We start from the raw sequence: 25,927 nt of genomic DNA on the forward strand, positions 1-25,927 counted from the left end.
GAATCTAAGGAAATTCTTCAGTTAAACTGTTGCTCAAGTAGTTTGAAAGTAATAGAAATTTTTTTTCTATATGAATCTCAAACAGTATCTACCAACCACTTTGCATTCTTCATCATAATTTTAAAAGTCAGGCAAGACCTAAGTCTTATTCTTAAATACGTAGTACTATACTATCACAATTTGACATAATATTTCTCTTTTATTGAACTACTGTCATTAGGAAGAAAGATGAGTTCTGAATCTTGCATGACATTTAATTAAGCCAGTTCATATTTTTGAACATTAAAACTACTTCTTAAAACTTGAATTTCAAATACTCTATTTTTGGGACACTGTCAAGTCCTCCACAGAATCCTATTCTTACAATGCAGTTTGAAAATCACTGGTTGAGATAATGATTTTTCAGAGTATTACCAATAGAGTTTAATCCTCAATATTTGTTCAGTAGAAATGTTTTTGTACACTTAAGATCTCCTTAAAATGCCACTTTCTAAATGAATACAAATAGAGGCAGAATTGTTTTTTCTCCATAGCACATTTTTACCAAGTATGACCATTCTTCAAATCATAGCACTTTAAATTTGAATATCAGTAATCCCCTTATAGATGGCAAAATCCAGGCAGATATAGGCTGAAGAACTTGCTAACAGTCAAAGCTAGTAAGTGATGGAACCAGGATTCAAACTAGAGCATCTGACCCTGCGTGATGCTTTTCCTCACTGTACTACACCACTTTTCACAGGGACAACCCATGAATTCACAATGAGGAGAATAATGGTTCCCTAAAATCCATCAGTGTGTATATGTGTGCATGTATGTGTACATTTTAATTAAAGATATTCTCTAAATGTTGATACCTTCTAATAACTCTGATTCATATTTAAATAATTATTCTACCAGTTATTAAAGATGAGAACCAGGGGCCTCCCTGGTAGCGCAGGGGTTAAGACGCAACCTGTGAAGCCATCCACAGCCACTGCAGCATGAGTTCCATCCCCCAGCCGGCCAGGGAGCAACCCACAGAGTGAAGCAGACCTCTCCTGTCTCGCCCGCCACTCCCCTCAGCAGTGTATTTCAGTCAGTCTGCCTGCTCTGCTCCCCACTCTGTCTCTGGTGAATCCTCTCATCCCCCTGCACCTCAGCCTATGCCCCAGCTCTTGTATGCATAAATAAATAAATCTTAAAAAAATAAAATAAAGATGAGAAACATTTAATATTAAGACCAATAACATAAAAAGTAGTTTTTAATAGATAAAAATTTTAATGAAGTTTCAAATAAATTTTAATTCTCATACTATTAATATAGTTTAGGTGCCTAATATATTTACATGTTCAAAAATTTAAAATACCATATATTTTTAAGTTTAGAGTCAAATTTTAGAGTACACTGATAATGAATTAAAATTAGTCTAGGCAACAGGTCATTAACATTTATTTTACATAATTTATGGTATCATTTTATTACAGTAATTTAATGATCACTGGTCATATGTACACTATTGTTTCAAGTTATCCTCATATTCTCCTATTTTATTATTACAAGTACATCCCAGATGGCTGGTGCAGCTACTTACCAGTATTACTTTGTTCCTTGCATGACCCCATATAAGTCTCTTAACTTCCATGAGCCCCACTTTCTTCCTCTGTGAAGCAGGATATAGTTAGATTAATAGAGGTAAAGTGCCTACCCTGTGGTTGGTGCATAGTGAATAACAGTAGCACTATCTCTTTCCTTTTATAATCAAATCCTATTTTAGCTGCTTACAAACTAAGGCATGGTCTATTTATACATCTTGTTTTCTCTATTCTGAGACATATTTTAACATCTCTAAAATTGCAATACATCTTATAATCAATGGTGACATGTTAAACAGATGGCAGCTATAAAAGGGTTGTCATTGCTTTCATATGAGTTATGTTTTTATTCTTTATATGTAGAGTGATATCTCATATACATATATATGATAAATGACATGTAATTGTTAGCATATCATCTTTCTTAATGGCACATAAATTGACAGTTTGTCTTAAATCGATGGTACCTTAAATTCAGTGAACTACCATAAGAATGATTCCTTTCTCTTAAGCATAACAGTAGCACTATTTCTTATGTATCATTGTTCTTTTTGTGTTTATTCTTTTTACAGACTTTATGCAGTTGGTGGTCGTGATGGAAGTTCTTGTCTCAAATCAGTTGAATGTTTTGATCCTCATACTAATAAATGGACCCTGTGTGCACAGATGTCCAAAAGGAGAGGTGGAGTGGGAGTAACCACCTGGAATGGACTGTTGTACGCCATTGGGGGGCATGATGCTCCCGCATCCAACCTGACCTCCAGACTCTCAGACTGTGTGGAGAGGTAATTTCCTGTGAAGGAAAACTAGGAGTTAAATAAAGATGCCTACACTACACGTGTGTGTGTGTGTGTGTGTGTGTGTGTGTGTGTGTGTAAGAGACACTCCCAGACAAATTAGTATCTTTTTATTAAGGATCCACCACATGCAAGGCAGTTCCATAGGAGCTTTATAAACAGTGGGTTGTCTGCTCTGGTCAGCTCTTGATATGTCAGCTAACAGCCAAATTCGAATGCTTCTCTCATCATATCATTGCTTGCTTCAACTTTATATTAGAAATGGCTGCATAATATATTAATTGAATCAGAGGATGAACATTTACTATTACCTTTTTTTCTACTGGACATTGTAGAAATAAGAGAAAAGGAACTTGATGAAAAGAGCCCCTTTGGGGCCTCCCTAATGGCGCAAGGGGTAAAGCCTCAGCACTACGAAGCTATCCGCAGCCTCTGCATCACAAGTTTGATCCCCGGCCAGGGAGCGACACACTTGGTGCAGCAGACCTCTCCTGTCTCACCCGCTGCTACCCTCATCACTGTATTTCAGTAGATCTGCCTGTTCTGCTCCCCACTCTGTCTCTAGTGAATCCTGCCCCCCCACACACACCTCTGGCCTGTATCCCAATTCTTGTATGCATAAATAAATAAATCTTTCTAAAAAAAAGAAAGAAAGAGAAGAACCCCTTCCGGGGCTGGAGGCTAAATAAAAAGGGAAAGGATAGGGAAGTTTCTAACACATTTTGATATAAAATGCAATAATATGAGATAATAAAATAAAAATCTAATAGGTTGAAAGCCTAAACAAGTCATCCAATATAGCCTTATGAAACTTGAGTACAGAGCCAGATACAGAACCTAGTGTCATCAGCGCAAGTAGTTCAGGCTCCCATCTATTGTGTTCAATCTGTTTCAAGGAATGGAAAGAATTGAATGGATAAAGAAGAAGTAGTGTTGATAGGAGCATGTATGAAAGGAACAAACAAACAGAAAGGAATATGGTTCATTCAGAAAACTAAAAGGTGCCACTGTAAGCTGGGAAAAAAAGGGTGATGAAGAGACTAGTAGAGTGTGGCAGAGATAGGGACAGAGTCTTGAGGCCTTACTAAGAATTTTGAATTTTTAAACAGCAATGAGAAGTTAGTGAAGGCATGTGTATATATCACCTAAATTATAAATGATTAGACGAAGGATAAAAAATGAAATGATTGTTGTTCTTTGAGAAAGCAGAAAAGATATATCTTGTATTGGGGAGAAGGCGATTCAGACTATGCTTAATTATAATCCAGGAAATGTGAATATTGTGAAAACAGTGTCAGCCCTGGCTCTAAACTTTTCTTTCAGATATGATCCCAAAACAGACATGTGGACTGCAGTGGCATCGATGAGCATCAGCAGAGATGCAGTGGGGGTCTGTCTACTTGGTGATAAATTGTATGCTGTTGGAGGATATGATGGACAGACTTACCTTAATACAGTGGAGGCTTATGATCCCCAGACAAATGAGTGGACCCAGGTATGGCATTTCAATTTTCATTTTCATGCTTACTGATTTTCTTAAAGCTATCCTTTTTGGTAAAATAAATCCTCTCAATTTTGTCCAATATTGAAATCTATAATATAACAAGATAAAGTCATCTCTTAATTAAATGAGAAAATAAGAGGAAATGTTTCATTTTGTAACATGATTAAAATCCAAAATTACCTTTAAAGTGTAAGTTTATATTCAGAAAAAATTATTAGTTGGTCTGCCAGCATTTGCTTGCTGGGAATTGATGAGATGTTCTAGTATTGATAGAGTTGATAGGAACACAAGACAGATGTAAAATAAGGAAACATAGACAATAAGAAATAAAGATAATGGTTAGAAAAATTGAACCACTTACCCACGCATGACAAGTAATTTTTAAATACTCATGCCACTGATATTTGAGAGCACATCAAATGTCTGGTCATAACCTCATAAAGATGGCGATCCTAAATTACATTTCTAAGTAAGAAACTTAATCTGGCAAGCTATTAACAGAAAGAATTCCACTGTGGCTATTACTAGAAGGGTCTGGCACATCAGAGAATAATCTTTTGAGATCTTTGTTTCCATCATCACTCAAAACAAAATCAGGGATTTTGTGCCGCAACTCAGTATCTGACATCAAAGGCATCAAATATTTAGTTGAGCCAAAGTTTTCTACAAGAAGCAATGGTTGAGAAAACAAAATGCATGAGATTCCCCACTGCTGTAGTACTTAACTATTTAGGCAGGTAAGATCCACATGTGTAAGGGGAGAACCCACAATAGAGCAGTTGGAATGAAGTGACCCACAATGTAGGCAGTAAGTGGTTATAGAAACTCAAGCCAAGAGAGAAAATGATTAAGAACACTTCAGTGGGAAAGAGGAAGGATTTAAGCTAAGGCTTAATGAATTGGTCCAATTCAGAAAGGTAGAAAGAAAGGGACACCATGTAAGAAAACGTAAAATAAATGAGACTGAAGAACATGCAAGATTCCTTGGGGAAGTGTGACTGAACTTAAGAATTCATGCTTGAGAAGAGGAAAGTTTCAAGTAGAAAGAAAAAGGGAGGTCAGGCTGGAGAGAGTTAGTGTCTTGGAAAAAACTGCTAATTACAAACAGTTGTTTTGATTTAGATACTTAGCAGTTACTCCTAGAATACTCTAAGTAGATGTGGTTTTAAAAATAGCTATTCAAGGAGATAAAACTGATCAAAAAAACTGATTCTCATGGAGAATAACTGACAGTTCTCTTAAATTGAAGACCTGTGTGTTCTTAAAATTCACTCATTGGCCTGGGTGGAAAGGTACAAACTAATGAGCAAATCATTTTACTATCATGAAGACTTGATTGTATCCTACTACTTACAAGGCACGTTTTTAGTACTTTTATTAATCACTTCCTTCTAAATGATAGTATTTTAATTGTCGTAGGTCAAAGTACTCCTGCTTCACATACAGTGTTGTAAACCAACGTTACCACAATTAAAAATTGAATAAATAAAAACTTGTCCACACTGTCCTTTCCACTATGAATTGCCCATTATCTAGTGTACTTTTTAAAAAAAAGTGAAAATTTTTAAATTATTCCTTATTCATAAATGAAGATTATATTCTCTCCCCATGCTTCTATCTCACTATTATATTCACCACATTTTTTCCACTACTAAGGATTTGGATGGGTGGTATTTATTATTTGTTTATTCTGATAAAAAGTAGTAAGTAACAAGTGTTACACTTTTCATCCATACACAGAGAAGTCAGTTAACCAATGTAAGGTTACTGGTTCCTGTGGAATATGCAGGTCTCAGGGTCACAATGTGTTGTGTATGCTCCGGCAGCCCATCTTTTACAGGCCTCTCTAGATACTATTTGATATTTTCTCCACATTGACTACAAATTTAACTAACATATTCAGCATTTCCTAATGTCCATGTTGTGTATCACTTTGAAGAAAATATTGTGTTTCATGTAGCACAATTACTGAGCTATTTTTAAAAATCACCTTTTTCACATCCTAGCTAAATCATTGAGGTGTGTACCTGAAACTGGTATGTTATATGTCAATTATGTCTTAACCAAAAAAAAAAAAAAAATCACCTTTAAAAGGGAGTAAATACTATATAATCATGTGGTATACCCAAAACAAGTTAGCCTATGGAGTGTTGACATCAACAGGAGTTCTTGGAAAGGGACCAGGCTCAAGACAGGCTGAGGATGCAGGGGTGCGGGGCAGCTGGTCCTCACCAGCAAGTATGGACAGCTTCAATATTACACTAGGGATATGGAATTATCACCCATCTCGACTACAAACCCAATACATACGTCCTTTTGTTTCTTTTTTTTTTTTTAAATAATAAATTTTATTTTTATATTCCCCCATACAATTGCAAACGCCCCATTCTGACCCCAATCCTTCCCCTCCCCCCCCACCCCCAAAAAGTGTCTCTGGTTCATAGTTTTTTGTTGATTTTGATTTTCACTTTCTTATATTCATTTTCCTGGTCCCTTATTTAAGTTTTCTAGATTCCTGCTATGAGTGAGACCACCTTTTGTTTCTTTTTTAGGTTGCTCCACTGTGCCTAGGAAGAGCTGGAGCTTGTGTTGTGACTGTAAAATTATAACTTAGTACTTTGTTTTCTAAATGAAGATATCTTCTTCCCTTATGAATTTGCTATAATTATTCTACTATCAATGGATCCATATTTAGTAAATGTGCAATGCCACATTCCTGGGCACAAAGTGCCTGATCACAAAGAGAAGATATTAGATACAAGGGGAAGAGTGGATGAACCAGGATTTGGTACTTTCACTTCATAGTAAAATCAAAACTACAGCTGGAGCATTGTGAACATACATTCCTGACATAAAATAGGAGGAAAATGCACTTCTCTTTAATACCCAGAGTTAACTGGGAATTTCATTTATTAATAATCCAGCCCATTTTATTCACAATATCCACATTTCTTTTATTATAGTGCAAATACACCAGATAAAGCTTTTAATGTTTTGCTTTGTAACTTCACCATACATAAGTTGGAGTAATCTGTATTCATTTATTTGTTTAGTGACAACCACTATTTTAATGACAAATTATTATATATATATATATATATATATATATATATATATATATATACACACACACACTTTGGTTATATATTTAATTTCTAAACTGGCTCAGCCCAATGAATACAGAAAAAAAAAATTAAAGAGTCAAAACAACAACCAAAAGAAAACTTGATATGCTCTCCGGGCTCTGCTTAAATATTCATTCCATCTAGATTCACCAAGAACTTACATGTCATGATATGCTTAAATTGGAATTAAAACATGGTGTTTGCATTAACTTTAGGATATGCAAATTTGTGTAGAAAAAAATGTTATATACCCTATAATGTTCTTTCACCTAGTATTTAATTGTGTGGATTTGTTTTCTTTTATATTATGGAAGATGTTTTGATTTTGTCAAAACTGTTTGGATATTCTTATGTCCTCAAGACTGTATCTGCCTCGCCTGCCTTGTTTCTTATGTTTTGCCACAGTTAGTAACCCTTTATGCTTCTTTGTAATCAAACAGTTTGGGGGGAATTGGTTTAATGAATGTTTGAAAAATAAGTTTAAAGTGTTTATTATCCAAAGTTTTGTACATTTGTAAACTCAATTAATATGTGAATGTTAATACTCTCAGTGAATTGTTTATTGTTTGCAAAAATGCACTGAGCAGTAACATTTTGTGATAAATGCTGTAAGATATAAGTCATTAGCTTATATCTTAACATAAAGTCAGCATAAACAAAATTCTCATCTTTTAAAATATAATATTGCGGTTAATATGTTTTTGCATTTTATATTAAGGTTGACTTCATTTTAGTTGCTTTCTTTAAAAATTACTCTTCTTTTTTTTTTTTAATGAGCTGATTTGGAATGCTCATGAATTATTTCTACCTTGGAACCTAAGAAACTGAGAACTTCTATTCCCAAAACAAATCCTGTGATCGTTTAACTGGTGGGACTGCTAAGAAGGTAATGGTAGTAGTGAAAAATGCACTAGTACACATATATTCTTTATATTATGAATGTGAATTCAATTATTTTCCTGACAAGGAGGGATCAACTATAGAGTATATTTATGGGTTTATGAGTAGGAAGAGAAGGGGAGAAATTATAAGAAACAAAACATTCCTCTTAAGACTGAAGTCTTACAGAAGAAATATGGGTCGTCCTTATATCCACCATCCAACATTGCTTTCTTGACTCTCAGCCTGTCCAGTGAGATGTCTAGCTGCTCTTTATTGTTAACTCCAATTAATGACTACCTTATAAGAAGTAATATTTGCTAATGATTATTGAATGCTTATTATGAACTAGGAACCAAGTTTTTTTGCATGAATGCACTTAATTCTCACAACAGCCCTTTGAGATACTATGAGATATATCCCATAGGGGATATTGTCATTCCCATTTTTACAGATGAAGAAACTAGGCACAAAGAGGTTAACTCCAAGATTACAGATAGTGAGTGAGTGACAGAACAGACAGTCCAATGTGGGCAGTTTGGCTTAGGAGTCCCACCCCTTATCATTCCTATTTCTAGGCAGAAAACAAAAGTTAACATTTTATGTGAGGAGTCATTTATTTTAATGAAAAGGAAAATGAGAAGACTTATGTTTTTTAGAAGTAAAATTTGTAACAGTCACACCCTATCAGAAATGTTTGGTTCTTTAATATGAATTGGGGTCAAAGGGTGAATGGATTTTGGTTAAAACTCTAATGGAATTTTATGTGCATTTTGCTTTATAAAAGCAAATGCAAGAGAACATGACATACTTTTCAAGTCTTATAAATATTAAATGAATTACATGCTACGGAACCATGAACAAATTTATTCATCAAAAATAAGATGTATTGCCAATGAATTAGGTAACATAGATAAAATGTACAAAACTATAAAACACAAAATACCAAAACTGACTCAAAATAAGTTTAAAATCTGAGTATACCTATATCTAGAAAGTTATTGAATTAATAATCAAAAACCCAACAAAGAAAGTTCAGGATTAGATGGCTTCACTAGTTAATTATACCAAACATTTAAAGAAAAGCATCAATTCTTACTAAATTCTTCAAAAAAAAGACTTAGAAGAGTGAACACTTCCTAATTTATTAATTCTGTAAGGCCAGCATTACCTTGATAACAAAACCAGACAAAGACACATTCTACACACAAACTAAGGTTTATTGCTTGAATACAGGGAATGTTCAACAAACGAAAATCAGTGAAATAACAAGGAAAAAAACACATGATCATATCAATTGATAAGAAAAAACACTTGACAGAATCAAACACCCTTTCCTGATAAAAATACTCAGCAAACTAGGAAACAAGAGAAATTTCCTCAACCTGTTAAAAGGTATGAAGAACCCCAACTAAATGGTGAGAAATTAAAAGTTTTTCCACTAAGATCAGGAAAATGCCCATCTGACCACACTGCTAGTCAACATTGTACTAGAAGTTCTAGCCAGAGCAATTTAATAGATGATAGATATATATAGAGAGAGAAAATGAATTCTGATTAGAAAGGAAGAAATAGTCTACAGCCATACCACCCTGAATGCACCCGATCTCATCTGATCTCGGAAGCTAAGCAGGCTTGGGCCTGGTTACTGCTTGGTTGGGAGAAAGGAAGAAATATGACAATTTTTATATGTAAATAACATGATTCTACATATTGAAAATCCTAAAGAATCCACCAAAAATACTTAGAGCTAGTAAGTTCATAATGTTGCAGGGTTAACAATCAACACACAAAGGTCTGTTTATTTTCATACACTGACCAAAAAATTCTGAGAAAGAAACTAATAAGACCTAACTAAAGAAGACCTAAAAAAATGGAAAGATACCCCATGTCCTTTGGATAGAAGAGTAAATAATATTAAGATGTCAGTATTCCCCAAATTGCCCAGGGAGTCAATGCACTCTGTACCAAAAATCCCAATGATAACCTTTTTGCAGAATGGAGAAAATTGATCCTAAAATTCCTATGGCATTTCAGGGGACCAAAATAAAAACCCTAAATAATCTATAAAAAAAACAAAGTTGGAAATTTTATTTTTCAAAATTTATTACAAATCTACAGTAATAACAGTATGGTATTAGTGTAAGGATAAAAACAGATCAATAGCATAAAATAAGAGGTACAATAACAAGTTATGATCAATATGCTGTGGTCAACAGATTTTCAACAAGAGTGTGAAGGCCACTCGGTGGAGAAAGAATAGTCTCTTCAAAAAATAATTCTGGAACAACTGTATATACATATACAAAAGAATGAAGTCAGACCCTTACATATGGAACTGTCAACTCAAAATAGATCAAATTCCTAAACATAATATTGAAAACTCTGAGAAGAAAACTTTAACATAAATCATGACCTTGGACTTGGGCAGTGTTTTCTTAAATAAGATACCAAAAACACAAACAAAAGATAAATTGAACTTCATCAAATTTAATTTCTGTGAAAAGACAACCCACAGAATGGGAGGAAATATTTTACAAATCATGTCTGATAGGAGTAGTTACCAGAAGACATAAGGAGCTCCTACACGCCACACCAAAAAGCCAAGCTAATTTTAAAATGAACAAAGGGCTTGAATAGACATTAAGGAATATTAAGTCCAACAAGCATAAGGAAAACCTGGACATTATTGATCATTAGGGAGTTGCAAATCAAAACCACAAGAAGACATAATTTCATACCATACAATGGCAATGATTTTAAAAACAGAAAATATCAAGTGTTGGAAATTTCTGTAGAGAAACATTGTACTAGAAGTTCTAGCCAGAGCAATTTAATGGATGATAGATATGACTAGCAGTGTGGTCAGATGGGCATTTTCCTGATCTTAGTGGAAATTTCTCTTCAGAAATTGGAACTTTCTTCATTGCTGGTAGCAATGTAAAATGGTGCAGTTTCTGTGAAGAGTGGTACGGTGGTTCCTCAAGAAGTGAAACAATTACCATATGACTCAGCAATTCCACTTCTGGGTATATACCAGAGGAGAAAAGAAATCTGCAAACTAATGTTCCAAACAAAACCTTGCATGTGTAGCAGCAGCATTCACAGCAGCCAAAAGGTGGATCCCAAATTTTCGTCAGGTGATGAAATGGATAAACAAATTATACTACACATATATAATGGAATATTTTTCAGCCATACATAAAAAAATATGATGTACTAGTACACACTACAATGTCGCTGGACCCTGAAAACAGTATGCTAAGTAAAAGAAGCCAGACACACGAGACCACATAGATGATTCCATTTATATACAATTTCCCAAATAGTCAAATCCAAAGAGACAGAAAGCAGATTAATGGTTGCCAGGGCCCAGGAGGAAGGAGTGGGGAATGACTGTTCAGTGTGCAAGGAGTTAGTTTCCTTTTGGGTTGATGAAAATCTTCTGTAACTAATTAGTGGTGATGGTGTGAAGATACTAAATGTCACGGTAAATCTTCCGTATATTTTACGACAAAAAGTTTTATTAAGTGTTTTATCAGTTACTTAAATATAACAAAAAGCATTCTATGCATATCACTAGGATCAAAACTCTGTATATTTTATCCCAAAGGGAATTTTTAAATGTAATTTGTAAGTAAATGAATAAAAAACAATTGACAGAAATGCTTTTTTGATCTTAATTGTAGTCTAAAAGGAATGTGAGAAACTGACAAACATAAGGGTAAGTTTAATTGGGAGCTCTTCCCTAGTGCCTGGCAAACCACAGGCATTCCTTAAATGTTAAAAGTCAAAATAGATACCTTTTCATAAACTTTGTATACTGTTTGGAATTGTTGATAATATCTTAACTTTTAATTGGAAACATATTCAGTGAGATGATATTTAATTTTACTGCGACTGGATTTATAAATTCCCATGTAACATTTTCATTCGGTTACATTTTTAATTGGAGTAAAACTCAAATGCCATGAAAAAAGAAGGCAATCTTCATTATCTACATCTCAGGTACCTTCTGCAGATTTATAAGACTGCACCAGTGCCCCTTTAGAGATTGTCATCTTACCTTTAAGGCCTGACCAGTGTTTTATATTGTATCTTCTGGGCTTGAACAATCCAGACATCTCCTGAATCTCTTCCAGAAACGTGGTACGGATTGATGTGGGTATTCGCATCATGACTAGTATTGCTAACCTATTTCTCCAGTCCTGGGTAATTATTTCCTTTGGGCTAATCTAATGAGGTGCATCTAGAGAGGGAAGCCAGGGAAGCTCAGAAACCTATTGCCCTAGGTCTTTGTCCTGGTTGAAGTTGGTTCCAGTTTATGACATTTCTTTATGGATAATAAGCAAGTATATTTAACTGGATTATTTTTATTTTTTTAATTTTATTTATTTATGCATACAAGAACTGGGGTACAGGCCAGAAGTGTGAGGGGGAGGGGTAAGAGGATTCACCAGAGACACAATGGGGAGCAAAACAGGAGGACTGACTGAAATACACTGCTGAGGGGAGCAGCAGGCAAGACAGGAAAGGTCTGCTGCATCACGTGGGTCACCTCCCTGATCGGGGATTGAACTCTTGCTGCAGTGGCTGCAGATTGCTTCATAGTGCTGACGCTTAACCCCTTGTGCCACCAGGGAGGCTCCTAATTGGATTATTTTTAAATAGTGTTTGTATTATATTAGTGATTGAAAATTTCTTGTGCAAGTTTGTGCCTAAAAAGTAACTAACATAAGTGACTAAATGGTCGTGTGGTGTGATTATGCTGGCATGCTTGAGATTTTCAAGCTATCATAACTACACCACATTCCAAAAGTAGTCATTACTTACATTTTTCTGTTGTCACTTTTTAAGATAATGAAAGCATTCTACTTGAAATTAAAAAGTAGGAGCCGGGCCTCCCCTGGTGGCGCAGCATTTGAGCGCTGGGCTGCGAAGCTGCCCGTAGCCTCTGCAGCGCCCTTTCAGTCCCCAGCTCCTGGCGAGGGTCCCACATGGCGCAACAGACCCCTCCTGCCATGCCCCCCCTCTCTGGCTCTGGTGAATTCTCTCACCCTCTGGGGTTTCTGACTGTACCCAGTGCTTGTATGAATAAATAAATAAATCTTTGGGAAAAAAAAAGGAGCCAACTACATTTTTAAATAGCTTTCTTTAAAGTTGTGCACATCTATCAATCTAAAATAAGTGACAAATTGAGCAATTTGAGACATCAATGGAGTTAATCCTGTGGAAGGAAAGGTTTTTGCTTAGTGGTATCTGGAGTGGTGAGGTTAGTGAGAAAATGTCATTCAAAGCTGTGTCAGTGACAAAAATAGCTGTGCTATGTGAGAACTTCAGAGAAAGAAGCTGGGTAAAAAAAATCTAGCAAAATTTGACCTACTTATCTGTCTGACAAAATAGTAGCAGAGCTATAGAGCCCGACTCGGGGAGTGAGGTAATCCAGTTGAGAATTCATTTATCTCAGAAACCTCCTGATCAATAAAATAAGGCCTTGAGCAAAACAGCAGGGATACTAAAATTGTATAGGATAATAGAGGGGATAGAATGTCAGCTCCAAAAGGGCAAATGTTGCTTCCCTTGTAAATGCGTGCAGCATTTACATTTTATCTACTGTTGTACCTTCACATAGGAGGTTCTTTCTAATTATTTTTTGACTATGAATGTGAAATAGACTTGGTGTTCGAGGTAAATCACCTCAGAGATACTGGGATGTGGGTTTATAGTATGACAGATTGTGAAACACAGAACATAAGGAATTCATGCATTTTCCTGGCTCACATGGGGAGCGGGTATAAAATGAGCGGGGAGTGGAGGTGGGGTTTGGAATACTTGAGACTGGAATTGGTAAAACCAGAATATGTTCAAGAATTAAAGAGAAGCCCAGACTGCTTGCAGCATCAGATACATGCAGAGAAATGGAGGGAAATGTCAGCTACTTTATTGTTTTAACTTAATGATGACAGGTATCCCTTCTATCTGTGCATGACTCCAAAATAATATGGAGAAGCTCCAAGTGCTTGTAATAATTGCTAGAGATGCACTCTGCTGACAGGCCCCTCCATACTCCATCTACCCGCGCTGCCCTCCTGGCCGTATTAGAATAGCTCTCTGGACCACTTAGAGCTAAGGTAGGTTAATTAACTGATCTGTTTTTCTCTTCTTCCCACCATATAGCTAGAAATTTTCCAATATCATGAATGTTTTACTCAATACTTGGTGATAGGGAAATTTTGTAATAACTTCTGTAGTTTACATATATCCTTCATAATAGGAAATAATCATTGAGATTGTATTAGATGACTGCTCAGGTCCTTTCTAATTCCAGTGTTTAATGATATATATGTGTTGACTATCACCTGACCATATCTTGACATTCATACCCTCCAAATATGACATCTTGGCATATCAATGCCAGCAAAAATGCAGACTGTTGCAGGAGTTATCACAACCTAGTGCAGTGATTCTCAACGATAGTGCCTTATAAAAGAGGCCCCCTGGAGGTCCCTAGTCCTTCTGACAAGTAAGAATTACTTTAAAAACTTTTAAAATAGCTAAGCTATGGAAACAACCTAAATGCCCCCAAAACAGATGAATGGATCAATAAGAGGTGGTAGATATACACAGTGGAGTACTACTCAGTGATCAAAAAAGATAAACTGCTGCAACATGGATGGAGGTGGAAGGGATTATGCTCAATGAAATGGGTCAGAAGAAAAAATTACTGGATGGTTTCACTTGTAGGTAGAATACAGGGAAAGTTAGGAAAAAGACAAAACTGCTAAGCAAACCATAGATCTGAGGCATATGGCTGGGAAAGGGGAAGGACAGAGGGAAATGCACAGAGACTGTGGTGATGGTTCCATGCCTAGACTCCACTGCAGATATGGCCACTCAGGATGTGAGATCCAGCCAGGAGCCTGGCAATTCTAATGCGTAGCTTTCGTTTCACTATGGCCTATGTGTGCCCCCCCCACCATTCATTTATTGAAATCTTGTCCCCCCAGAGTTATTGGTAAGTGGGGCCTGCAGACGTACTTAAGTCATGATGGTGGAACCCTAATGAATGGGACCAGAGCCTTATGAAAGAGGCTCCCTAGAGGTCCCTAGTCTTCTCTGACAAGTAAGGAGACTCCAAGAAGCCCAGGCTGGAGGAGGGCCCCACGCCACCATGCTGGCACCTGATCACATATGCCCCAGCCTCCAGAACTATGAGTAACAAACTTCTGTTGTTTATTAGCCACCCAGTATGTGATGCTCTCTTACAGCCATCAGGATGGACTATGACAGCATTATGCCAAGAGCAAACTTTTTAGCACCCTCAAGCACAATTAAGAGAGCCATTAATTCACATAATTATGAGATCACAAGTCATTGTTTTCTGCTCATGTTCCCTGAGAACCACTAAAAGATAATACTTTGTTGGTTTTATTTGATATGTGCCAGATATATAATTCATTTTAAAACATATATACCATGTAGAGATTTTCACTAGTGTAGATGAACTTTTCCCAAATCACTAAGGCAGTATATTATTTTTTTTATAAAAAATGAGATATTTTTAACAAAGTTAATTAAGATATTTGTGATGGCCTAAAATGAAAAGGAGCTTTTAAAAACAACTCAGAGTTGATTCTGATTTCTGAGTAATACGGTCAAGTAGATCATGGAGATGAATCATCCTGTTTAAAACAACCAAAAATTCTAAGTACAATATATTTTCCTTAAGGCATTGAAGAAGAGGCAATAGATTAAGAATTGTGAGAACAGGATGAAAGAAGAGGTGCAGAAAGATGAGCAAAGCACTGAGCTTTTACCCTGAGGGCATTCACCACCCCAGCGACATTCCCTTGGTGCTGGTAGCCTCCCTGGCATGAGATATAGATGAGTCAAAACCCAACATGCACCCAAGGGGGACAACTCAGCCTCTATAAAGCTGGGCCCTAAACCTGCTCAGTTTCAAGGGAAATGGCAAGCCAAGAGCACCTACCTCACTCTCCATGACCAGGAAACGGAAGAAGAGAAGAATCTCTGAGAACTTGTGACTGCAATCCAGGCCCCCTGTTAAGAGGCAATCCTGATTTATATTATGAAAGAAGTAGAAAATCTGAATAGTCTCACAGTCATTTGAAAATCTCCCCACAAAGAAAAATCCAGGCCCCAGATATTTTCACTGACAATTTCTACTAGTCAATGCAGACTCTCAGAGAACAGTCCTGAGGAAAATGTCCCCTCTACAAAACCAATAAAATATTTCCCCCCTTCATGTAATCTTCAGTAATGCTAAAATGTGATTTCATTAATAAGTAATTTGTAATGATTCAGAATATGGTGAAAGGTATTTCTCCTCTAATTCTATCTAGGCTTGTGTTGCTCATGGCAATGATTGCTGTTAGTATAATCATGCTATATAATGTCTTAAGCATTCAGAAAATATTATAAAATCTACAAAACATCAACTGAAAGTTTACTTAAGGGAATCAAATTCTCAGGACATCCCATGATTGCACATGGTGACAAGTCCTTGGCCCATAATAAAATAATAATTTCATTAAACATTCTTTAATATTTATTTATGCATACAAGAGCTGGGGTGCAGTCCAGAGGTATGGGGGGGTGAGAGGATTCACTAGAGACAGAGTGGGGAACAGAACAGGCAGATTGACTGAAACACACTGCTGAGAGGAGCAGCAAGCAAGTCAGGAGAGGTCTGCTGTGCATGTGGGTAGCTCCCTGGCTTGGGCTCGAACTCATGCTGCAGTGGCTGCGGATAGCCTCATAGGTTGCGTCTTAACCCCTTGTGCCACCAGGGAGGTCCTTATTGAACATTTTAATAGTCATCAATTTAAAATTATTCACTCTTGTCATTAATAAAAATTATTCAGGTCAATTTTAATGTGTCTTCAAGTAAAAAAGGATGAAAGGATAAAAAATTAGGCTGATTGATGCTTCTGAGTTGTTTACAGTATAGTTAATGCTATCTAGCACATTGTCATTTTTCCCCATTATCTACATTGTGCTTTCAGATTTGGCTTAAAAATATTTTTTTACCTAATTATCTACATATGTATAATAACTGACTGGTGACTATAGAATCTAAAGAGCCAGATGGAACTATTCAGTGAAGGCCCATGATAAAGTAGGACAGGACTACTGAAATAGAAAATATGTTTAAAATGAAGACTATGTGTGGTGTGGCAAAGTTCCACAAAAGAGTCACTTTTTGAAATCCAAAGATAGAGAAAAATGGCCAGTACAAGTGCATACCTCAGAATGTTAGGTCAAAATGAGTTTAACACAAGACAGCCCATGGGCCATATCTGTCTGCTATTTGCTCTTCTAAGTCAAGTTTCATTGAAGCCTATCATCAATGATTGCTCTTTTGCTTTAACAATAAAATTAAGTGGTTGTGATAGAAACCAGGTATTTTTCTTGACATTCACATGCTACCACAGTTGAAGACTGAAACATGCTATTAAAAAAAAAAGGTCTCCAGATACAGTATATTCTTAGGTACATTCGGAATATAGGTTCAGTCAGACCTTCTATGTGAGTTATTTATGACACAGACCAAAAATCCTGGATCACATAATTAAGTAGATTCAACAGTTGTTTAGGGCAAGCTTTAATCTGATTTTTCAGGAAAGCTAGTTTTATCAATATCACATTTGGGCCTTCTGGGTGGTATTTTAAGAGAAGCTATTCACCTTCAGAAACAAAAGCAAGCTTTTCATCTGCTTCCTTAGACGTGACATACTTTATATAATTCTTACATCATTTTTCATTTTGCACAATGTATGCATTTTCATTTTGGTTATAGTCCCCATACAATTGCACTTCCCCTTTTTTTGACCCTAATCCTTCCTCTCCCTGTCCCCCATCCCTCTTCTCCTCCCCCCATAGTTGCTTGTTGATTTGATATTTACTTTGTATTAATTAGTCTTTTCCTGGTCTCTTATTTAGGTTTTCTAAATTCCTGCCATGAGTGAGACCATCTGGTATTTTTCTTTTTCTTTCTGACTTATTTCCCTGAGCATGATCCCTTCTAGCTCCATCCATGTTGCTGCAAACTGCATGTGTTTATCTTTTTTGATTGCTGAGTAATATTCCATGGTGTATATGTACCACATCTTCTTGATCCCGTCATCTATTTTTGGGCATTTGGGTTGTTTCCAAAGCTTAGCTATTGTAAACAGTGCTGCTATAAACATAGGCGTTCAGGTGCCCTTTGGAATTAATGTTTCTGTGTCTTGACATACTTTAAAATAAATCAATGGTTCTCAATTCTGGTGTCCAAACAAAAAGAAACTTGTTGTTTAAAGAAATGACAGGGTCCATCTTCAGAAATTCTGTTTCAATAGATCAGGGTTGAATCTGAGCCACCCCAAGTGGTGCCAAGTAATCCTAATGGCAGTTAGGATTGAGGACTCGTGTCTATATGAACTCAGGAGACGTAATGCAAAAATCTTTCCTTGGAGACTAGGAATCATTAAATTGTTAGGGCCCAGAATTTATTTTATTTTATTTTTTGGCTATTTAACTCATAGCCATGTAATTAGAATCATGCTTGGCACAGAACTGGAAAAAAACTAATTAGCTTAATGTTGAATATCCCATTTTATTTTAAGCTTAAAATTAAATTTTATGTAATAGCAATTAATAAGTTTTAAATGGAATTGATAGTTTATCTACTAGCATTAGGAAATCAAAGGGAAATATGTTCAGTTTAGGATTCCCTGATCAGACTATCCCTAGTTACTAATTATTACACTTGTTAGAATTTTTTTCTATATAATATTACTGGGAATCAAGTAATGTTTTAGGATTAGGATCTAGGATAGAAAGTAAACTATTTGAAGCTCCTAGCAAAATGGGCAGAACTTATTGATAATCACTCCCCTCTAACACCTGAAGGAAATTCTCTGCCTAGTCAAAACACACTGCTTCAGAATTCTGAGACCTGAATTTCTTCTTTATCCTAATCCTAAAGAGTCTTGCTCCAAAGATTAGCGTTTGGCCCAGGGGGAGAGGGATGATAGTAGCTTCCATCTCCTGCCCCTCCTGGTCAATTATGGTATCACATCAGCCCTTATTTTTACCAACAAGATTTATTCTATTATATATTAGAATGTTGAAACAAAGGCCTCCCTGGTGTCGCAGGGGGTTAAGATGCAACCTATGAAGCTGTCCGCAGCCACTGCAGCATGAGTTCAATTCCTGGCCGGCCAGGCAGCGACCCACATGGCGCAGCAGACCTCTCCTGACTTGCCTGCTGCTCCCCTCAGCAGTGTATTTTAGTGAATCCTCCTGTTCTGTTCTGCACTCTGGTGAATCCTCTCCACCTACCCACCCACCCCCGCACCTCTGGCCTTTACCCCAGTTCTTGTATGCTTAAATAAATAAATCTTTTTTTTTTTTAAAGAATGTTGAAACAAAAATAATTTCTCACTTTAACTTCTTGTTGCTTAATAACAATAACATCTTACCTATTACTACTTGAGTGCCTAACACATACCTAGCATGCCTGGCTAACACATGTTAGCACATCTTTTTAACAGTCCCCTAAGGTGGACAGCGTTCACTCCATTATAGATAAGAAAAGCAAAACTGAGAGAGTTAAAAAATCTAAGTACTAAGTCATTATGACTGGGTTCAAATCACTGCATCTACATCTCCTACCACGCCTCATTACCTCTAAATACTTTCTCTTCTATTCAACTTCTGAAAGCCTACCTATTCTGTCAGCCTAATGAGTAAAACAAAAATAAAAAACAGAAAACTGGGCATTAAGAAGAGCCTCTAATTTTGTATAAAATAATACTAACTGCTTAAAATCAATCAATTGAAAAGTGATTTTAGAAGGCATAAGCTAGAAAAAAGATTTGTTGTTTTGTAAACTTAGTATTAAAAAGGATACAGACTGGTTTTACTATAGCAGACATGACAAAATGTAAAGGGGACTTAGAAACAATTATCTAAAGATTAGTGGCCTCAAAGTGTGATCCACAGACACAGAGGATAATCACCATCCCCTGGGAATGCATTAGAAATGCAAATTATCAGTTGCTCTCCAGGACTAAATCACCGGTCCTGGGGGTGGGCTAAACAAGCTTTGATTCACAGGCCCTCCAGGTAGTCCTAATCCACACTAACTATATCAGATGCACACTCACGTTTAAAACTCAATGATGTAAATGTAACAGCCTCAAAAACAGAAAGGGAGCTGAAGGAGAGTTGACTTACTAGGTTCAGGAAAACTAAAATTCCATTTTATTGGAATTGTATCTATTTCTGTGGTTCAATACTGAGCAGTCTAATAAATATGTTATATTTCTTGCATGAACTAAACAAATGCGTTAAACTACTCACATACCATAATTATAAATAGATAGTAAAATAAGTACACATTGAGGCAAAAACTAGGAGGAAATACAAAAAAATTAATACATGCTGATACTGGAATTTTGTCTTAAACTAATTGAATTTTAAAGTCAAATTAGGTAGGTGTGTTATTCCATTTGTGGGGTAAACGAATTAACCAAGCTTTTTATGTCACTAGTCTCTGTGGTTATCACCTGGGCCTGGATCATGTTTATGCAGAAGGCGCTTGGGAGCTTGGGCACGGGGCACACGTGCCTGGTTGTGGGCACCTGGGCCATGGGTGTGGGCGTGTGTAATTGTGCACACCTGAGTCTAGAGGCCAGGGCTATAAGGGCTGTATCACTCAGCCCGGCAACGGGATGACGCACGAGTACTGCGGAGGTGAGACCACAAGACCAGGCACCAGAGAGAACCCAGAAAAAGAGTGAAGATTCATGGGGGGCTGGGAGGCTTGGTTGCCTGCCAACCAGCACCCACACCTGCCTCTTTGCTTGCCAGCTTCCCAGCCTGGTTCCCTGAGAGTATTAAAGCCTGAAAAATCCCCCCGGGGCTCCAGGACTTCTGCCCTGTGTTTGCTGGTACTAGAGCACTTCAGACTTGGGAGAAGAGATTCAGAGGAGGTCATTTGCCCACGGACAGAGAACCAGTAAGTGCCAGGAACTCGGTTTAAACTGGGAGTTTATGTCCAAGTTCAATTTGCTATTATACAATGCAGTCCATAAAAGAGTTACATCATTTACAACACAAAAGGTTCACACATATAAACATATTAAGAGACACATATTATGTTGAAAAGGAAAGGGGAAATGAATTGTTACAACGTATTCATACACGAGCAAAAGATGCACTTTCATATTCTAAATGCCACACACACACTGTGGCAGTGCATAAAACATGGGGAAAGCTGCCAGATCCAAACCTGAGGAGCAGCAATGAGAACTATCAATTTTTTCAGAAATAACAAATGAATCACCAAAATAGTAAAAAGAAATTGTTAAGCACACATTAGAGAGACAGTTTGCGAACTGGGAGCACTTGAAATATGAAACTCATGGGTATATTGTTATAAAGCAGCTTATGTGACGGCACTGACTATTCACAGTAACTGATTATAATATTAGAATTCTCTTATTTAAATAATGATTGATCAGTGGCTGCCTCATAGCAACCTTCAGAAAGCTTAAATTTTGTTATGCGCTCCAGAGGCATGAACAAGAAATAACCCAAGTCAGCTTGTCTTGCAAAATAAGCTAAACTAAGCTTTGCCTATCTAAGTGGGCTTGTCTGTTCAAGGAATGTTCAAGGCTGACTCGTGTGGTTTTGATTTTAACAGACCCAATTACTTGGTTTGTTAAGTCCTTTAAAATACTTTCCACACTTCATCGCTTCTAGCCGAGAAACCTGGAAAAGAAAGAGATGATAGAGGAGTTCTTCTAAGCCCTCTGAATATTTGCCCTAAGAGCCATGTTCCCTTTTTATACAACATTCAACGCCTTTTATCCCATCAACTTCTCTAGCAGCCCTCAGGGCACCACTGACTTTGTTAAAATTTTATTTTATATATTTTTACATCATTTTTCATTCTTGCACAGTGTATGCATTCTCGTCTTGCTTATAGTCCCCATGCAATTCCCACTCCCCTTATTTTGACCCTAATCCCTCCATCCCTCCCCCGCTCCTCCCCGACTTCTTAGCCGCGGGTGGGGTGAATTTGAAGTTTCCACAGGCGCCTGTCGGGGTTCGCAGAGCCCGCCTTCTCGGGGCAGGGCGTCCCAATATCATCCAATCAGAGCGCGACCTGCGAGCCCAGGCGCAGCCTCCCAGCGCTCAACTTCCGGGAGCCCGGCCCGCCGGCGGCCTCACGTGACTCAGGCCGCGCCTCCCGCCGTCCCCCACCGAGGGCCCCGCCGGGTCCCGCCCTTCAGCTGGAGCTCGCTGATTGGTCGCTGGCGGCGCGGTTTCCAGGGTGACGAGAACGCCGCAGCCTTCTAAGCGAGGACCCGGAGCGCCTGCGCACTTGCTAGATCGCGCGGCCGCTGGAGCCTGGAGATGAAGGTAAATAACTTACAAGCCCCGGGGGCGGGGGGCTGGAAGCCGCGGCCACTGACTCTGTTCTCTGGCGACTCGGAGTCCCTCTGGGCGCCCCGCTCCCTCGCCCCTAGTGTGGGCGGGCGGGGAGCGCTGCGGGGCGCCCCGGGGAGCGGAGAGCAGGCGCGGAGTTGAGGGAAGGCGGGGACAGAAAGAAGAGAAACAGAGACGGCGGGACGGAGGCCCCTCAGCTCTGGGCCCGCGGACGTGGTTGTGGCGCTGCGGGCGGAGGGAGCCCCGCGGCGGCCAGGCCAGAGCAGATTGATCCCGAGAGACCCCGAATTCCCCCCGCGGAAAGAGCGGGTTGTGTGGACGCATCTGGAGGGTGCGGTGAAAGTGGGGTTTCACGAGCCGCCTCACTTCTTGCAGCTACCCCCCCTGCAAGCCCCGCAGCTAACACCCCGGCAAGCCCCGCAGCTAACACCCCGGCAAGCCTCGCCAACTGCTGAGCCCCCTAAAAAGAGTGAAAAGTCTCCGAAAGAATAGTTTCAAATGTTACCTGTGACTGGTAGATCACCTGGTGGTGGATGTACAGTAGCCACAGGAAAACCTGCAGGTCTCACGCCCAGAGAACTCCATCCTCTGCAGGTCTAGGCGCGGGCGTCTCGCGGGCTCCACTCCCGGGCCCCTGGCTTCGCTCTGTCACCCTTCTGCTTTACCTTGGCAGTACCCCCCTGCCCTGAAATCAGACACGGGAAACTCGATTTTTAAATTTTTTTATCCGTCCTAACTCTTCCTCCTGGCAATTAGTAGTATGGAAGTTGGAATGGCCAGACCTGTAGTCACTAAAGCGCTTCAGTTTATCAACTATCAGAAATGAGGGGATATTATCACTCCTGATTTACAGTGGAAAATTATGTGCTTGGAGCAATTGATGCGATTTGCTCTAAGCCCTAGAGCAAAAAGCAAAATGTAAGCCTTGGTTGTGAAGCTCACACTTTGCACTGCACCTGTACGTGGAGCATCTGTGCAGACTCCACTGAAGAAAAATCATGTAAGCCAGAGAAGGTTTGAAAAATTCAAGTATACAAAAGTTAGCAGAATTCAAGTATAAGGATCCCTTATTTGCCTGAAGGAATTACAGGGCAATGTGGTCAGAAAATTGAAGAAAGAGGGGGAAAAAAGGCTTTTGTATTCTTCCTGTTTTTTGTTTTTTTTTTTTTCCCAAGGATGTCTTCTCACAAAACTTGATACAGCTGTGATTAAAGCACGCCTGTTTTCAGTACAGGTGATATCTCTTTAACACTTGCTTGTTAGTTGGTGTTTAATTTTGAGCTTTGGAAGGGTTTTGTTTCCATTCAAATTTAAGCCACCTGAAGTAGTTTCTAATGATGCCTACAGTAAGCATCTTATCTGTAATTTATTCTAATATTAAAGCCTAAATTTTTCTTTCAAACTGTTCTGAGCTGTTATAGAGCAGCACTGTTTGATATAAATATAACACAAGCCAATGTAATTTAAAATTTAGAGTAGCCACATTAAAATTCTTAAAAAGGTGAAATTAACCTTTTTACCCTGTACATCCAGAATATTATTCCAACACGTGATTGGTATAAAAAATTATCAGCGAGTTTATGTTCTTTTCTATCTAAATTTCAAGCCCTCAATAAAATTTCATGGTTTGACTTGCATGTTGAACACCACAGTTCCAAGATTGTCTAAGTAAAAAAAACAATTTTTCAGTCATATGGCGCACCATTGCCAAATTAAACATTTAATGATGAAGTAAACATAGTTAATGGGTAAAGGAAGATAAGTGTAGATATTTTGTATTTCTGTGATATATTTCTATCATAAGATCGTTTACATAGCAATTTTGTTACATTTAATCCCCCAAAAAATCTATGCAACTGATAGTAGCTAAATAATCTTCAACATAAGACACTAAATTTGTGTATTTTTAGAAAATTAATATTCAAAAGCAAAAAAAAGCTTTATGTAAATGAGCTCCTGTATATTGCTGTCCATCCTTACCAGTTTGTGGCTGTTTGGTTGGTTTATTGACTAGTCATTTTATTTTGTTGAATTTTTTAAAAAGATTTATTTATGCATACAAGAGCTGGGGTACAGGCCAGAGATGCAGGGCGGCGGGGGAGTGGGGGTGGTGAGAGGATTCACCAGAGACAGAGTAGGGAACAGAACAGGCAGACTGAAATACACTGCTGAGGGGAGCAGCGGGCAAGTCAGGAGAGGTCTGCTGCACCATGTGGGTTGCTCCCTGGCTGGCGGGGGGATCGAACTCGTGCTACAGAGGCTTCAGATTGCTTCATAGTGCAGTGCTTAAACCCTTGTGCCACCAGGGAGACCCTGTGGTTGAATTCTTTTAGATAAACTCTAACGGCCTTTACTATTCTGAAACCTATTTCATGATCATGTTCTGATGTTTTTTATGGCTGATCCATAATTATATATTTTGAAAATATGAAAATATAAAATACAAAATTTGTTTAAAATTTTTTTTAATTAAAAAGGTTTTAAGTATTTAAAAATATAAAAATTGATGTGTGTGTGTTTTTGTTTTTTTTTAGCGTGTTTTCTCACTGCTAGACAAGGATTGGCTTGGCGCACCAATTCAGTTTTCTTGGCAAAAAACATCAGGAAACTACCTTGCAGTAACAGGGTAAGAAGCCAATGAAAGTTTGAAGTAAATCACCCTCACTCCAAAGGGTCGGAGGCTCTGTAAGCACAGGTCTGGGCAGTGGAAGTTCTCCTGTGGTGGCTAGATAGTGGGAAAGGGAGTACATTCATTGCCACTAAGATCGCAGTTCAGAAAACTGTTTTACTGGTAATGACTTTCCAGAGACAAATTATGAGACTATCATGAGCAACACTGAGATCACTTGGATGGCAGTCTGTGCCACCTCAAGCTCATAGAAAGATAAATAAAAGGAAACATTTAAATCACAGTTCTGTGTTCTAATTGCTTTTAGAGCTGATCATATTGTGAAAATCTTTGATCGCCATGGTCAAAAAAGAAGTGAAATTAACTTGCCTGGGTAAGTACTTTTTCAGGCTCTGATACCTAAAAGATAAAAAAATTACTGCCTTAAAACTATACTCAATTAGAATTTTATAACTGCTATATATTACCTGTATCTCCTCTTTCACTTTCTCCATTTGCAAAGGGATTTGGCTTTTTTATACCATAAATGAATGAAATGTTTTAATGGTATGAGTTAGGGTTTATATTATACACACCCATATATTCATAGAAACGATTTAAAACAATATTTTAAATCAGCCTATATGAAAGAATTCTTATTTAATTATAAGCAAGCCTTAAATGTATAGAGGCAGACAAGATAAGCCTGTATTTTCGTAGTAGTTCTCTAATCAATGGAGATTTGTTAACTTTCTATATCTTAAAAGACAAATACTTTATTCATTTTCTGGAAATCATTCTAGATTATACTAAGCATAATTGAAGCATTTTTAATGATTTGGTGTAATCATTACCTTTACAAGATACTTTACGGATAGTCTAAAGTGTATAGAGCCCCTAACCTAAGTGGTTTTATGCTGCCATGCTTTTTAAATGCATGTCTGCCTTCCCTTTCCTATCACAAATCAGATTGTTT

The 25,927-nt window shown here is 37.8% G+C and overlaps 2 protein-coding genes across 5 annotated transcripts in view; both read left to right on the forward strand.

Moving 5' to 3' along the window:
- The window catches only part of KLHL5 (kelch like family member 5), a 68,075-nt gene extending 56,389 nt beyond the window's left edge, over positions 1-11,686 (forward strand). For 2 of the 4 annotated variants that reach the window (XM_037530570.2, XM_037530569.2), the window contains exons 10-12: positions 2,148-2,360; positions 3,696-3,867; positions 6,429-11,684. In XM_037530570.2, coding sequence (XP_037386467.1) covers positions 2,148-2,360; positions 3,696-3,867; positions 6,429-6,485 — 442 coding nt within the window. In that variant the 3' untranslated portion in view covers positions 6,486-11,684. Of the gene's footprint in view, positions 1-2,147; positions 2,361-3,695; positions 3,868-6,428 lie in introns of all 4 variants that reach the window. The other 2 variants (XM_037530567.2, XM_037530568.2) reach the window with 2 other exon arrangements.
- A 10,480-nt stretch (positions 11,687-22,166) lies between these two features.
- WDR19 (WD repeat domain 19) overlaps positions 22,167-25,927 on the forward strand; it is a 63,292-nt gene continuing 59,531 nt past the window's right edge. The window contains exons 1-3 of the mRNA XM_037530710.2: positions 22,167-22,316; positions 24,878-24,969; positions 25,280-25,345. Of these exons, the coding sequence (XP_037386607.1) occupies positions 22,311-22,316; positions 24,878-24,969; positions 25,280-25,345 (164 nt within the window). The 5' untranslated portion in view covers positions 22,167-22,310. The remainder of the gene's footprint in view (positions 22,317-24,877; positions 24,970-25,279; positions 25,346-25,927) is intronic.

The sequence above is a fragment of the Talpa occidentalis genome, unplaced genomic scaffold (genome assembly GCF_014898055.3).
Source record: "Talpa occidentalis isolate TD23 unplaced genomic scaffold, MPIMG_talOcc4v2.1 talOcc4.6, whole genome shotgun sequence".
NCBI lineage: Eukaryota > Metazoa > Chordata > Mammalia > Eulipotyphla > Talpidae > Talpa > Talpa occidentalis.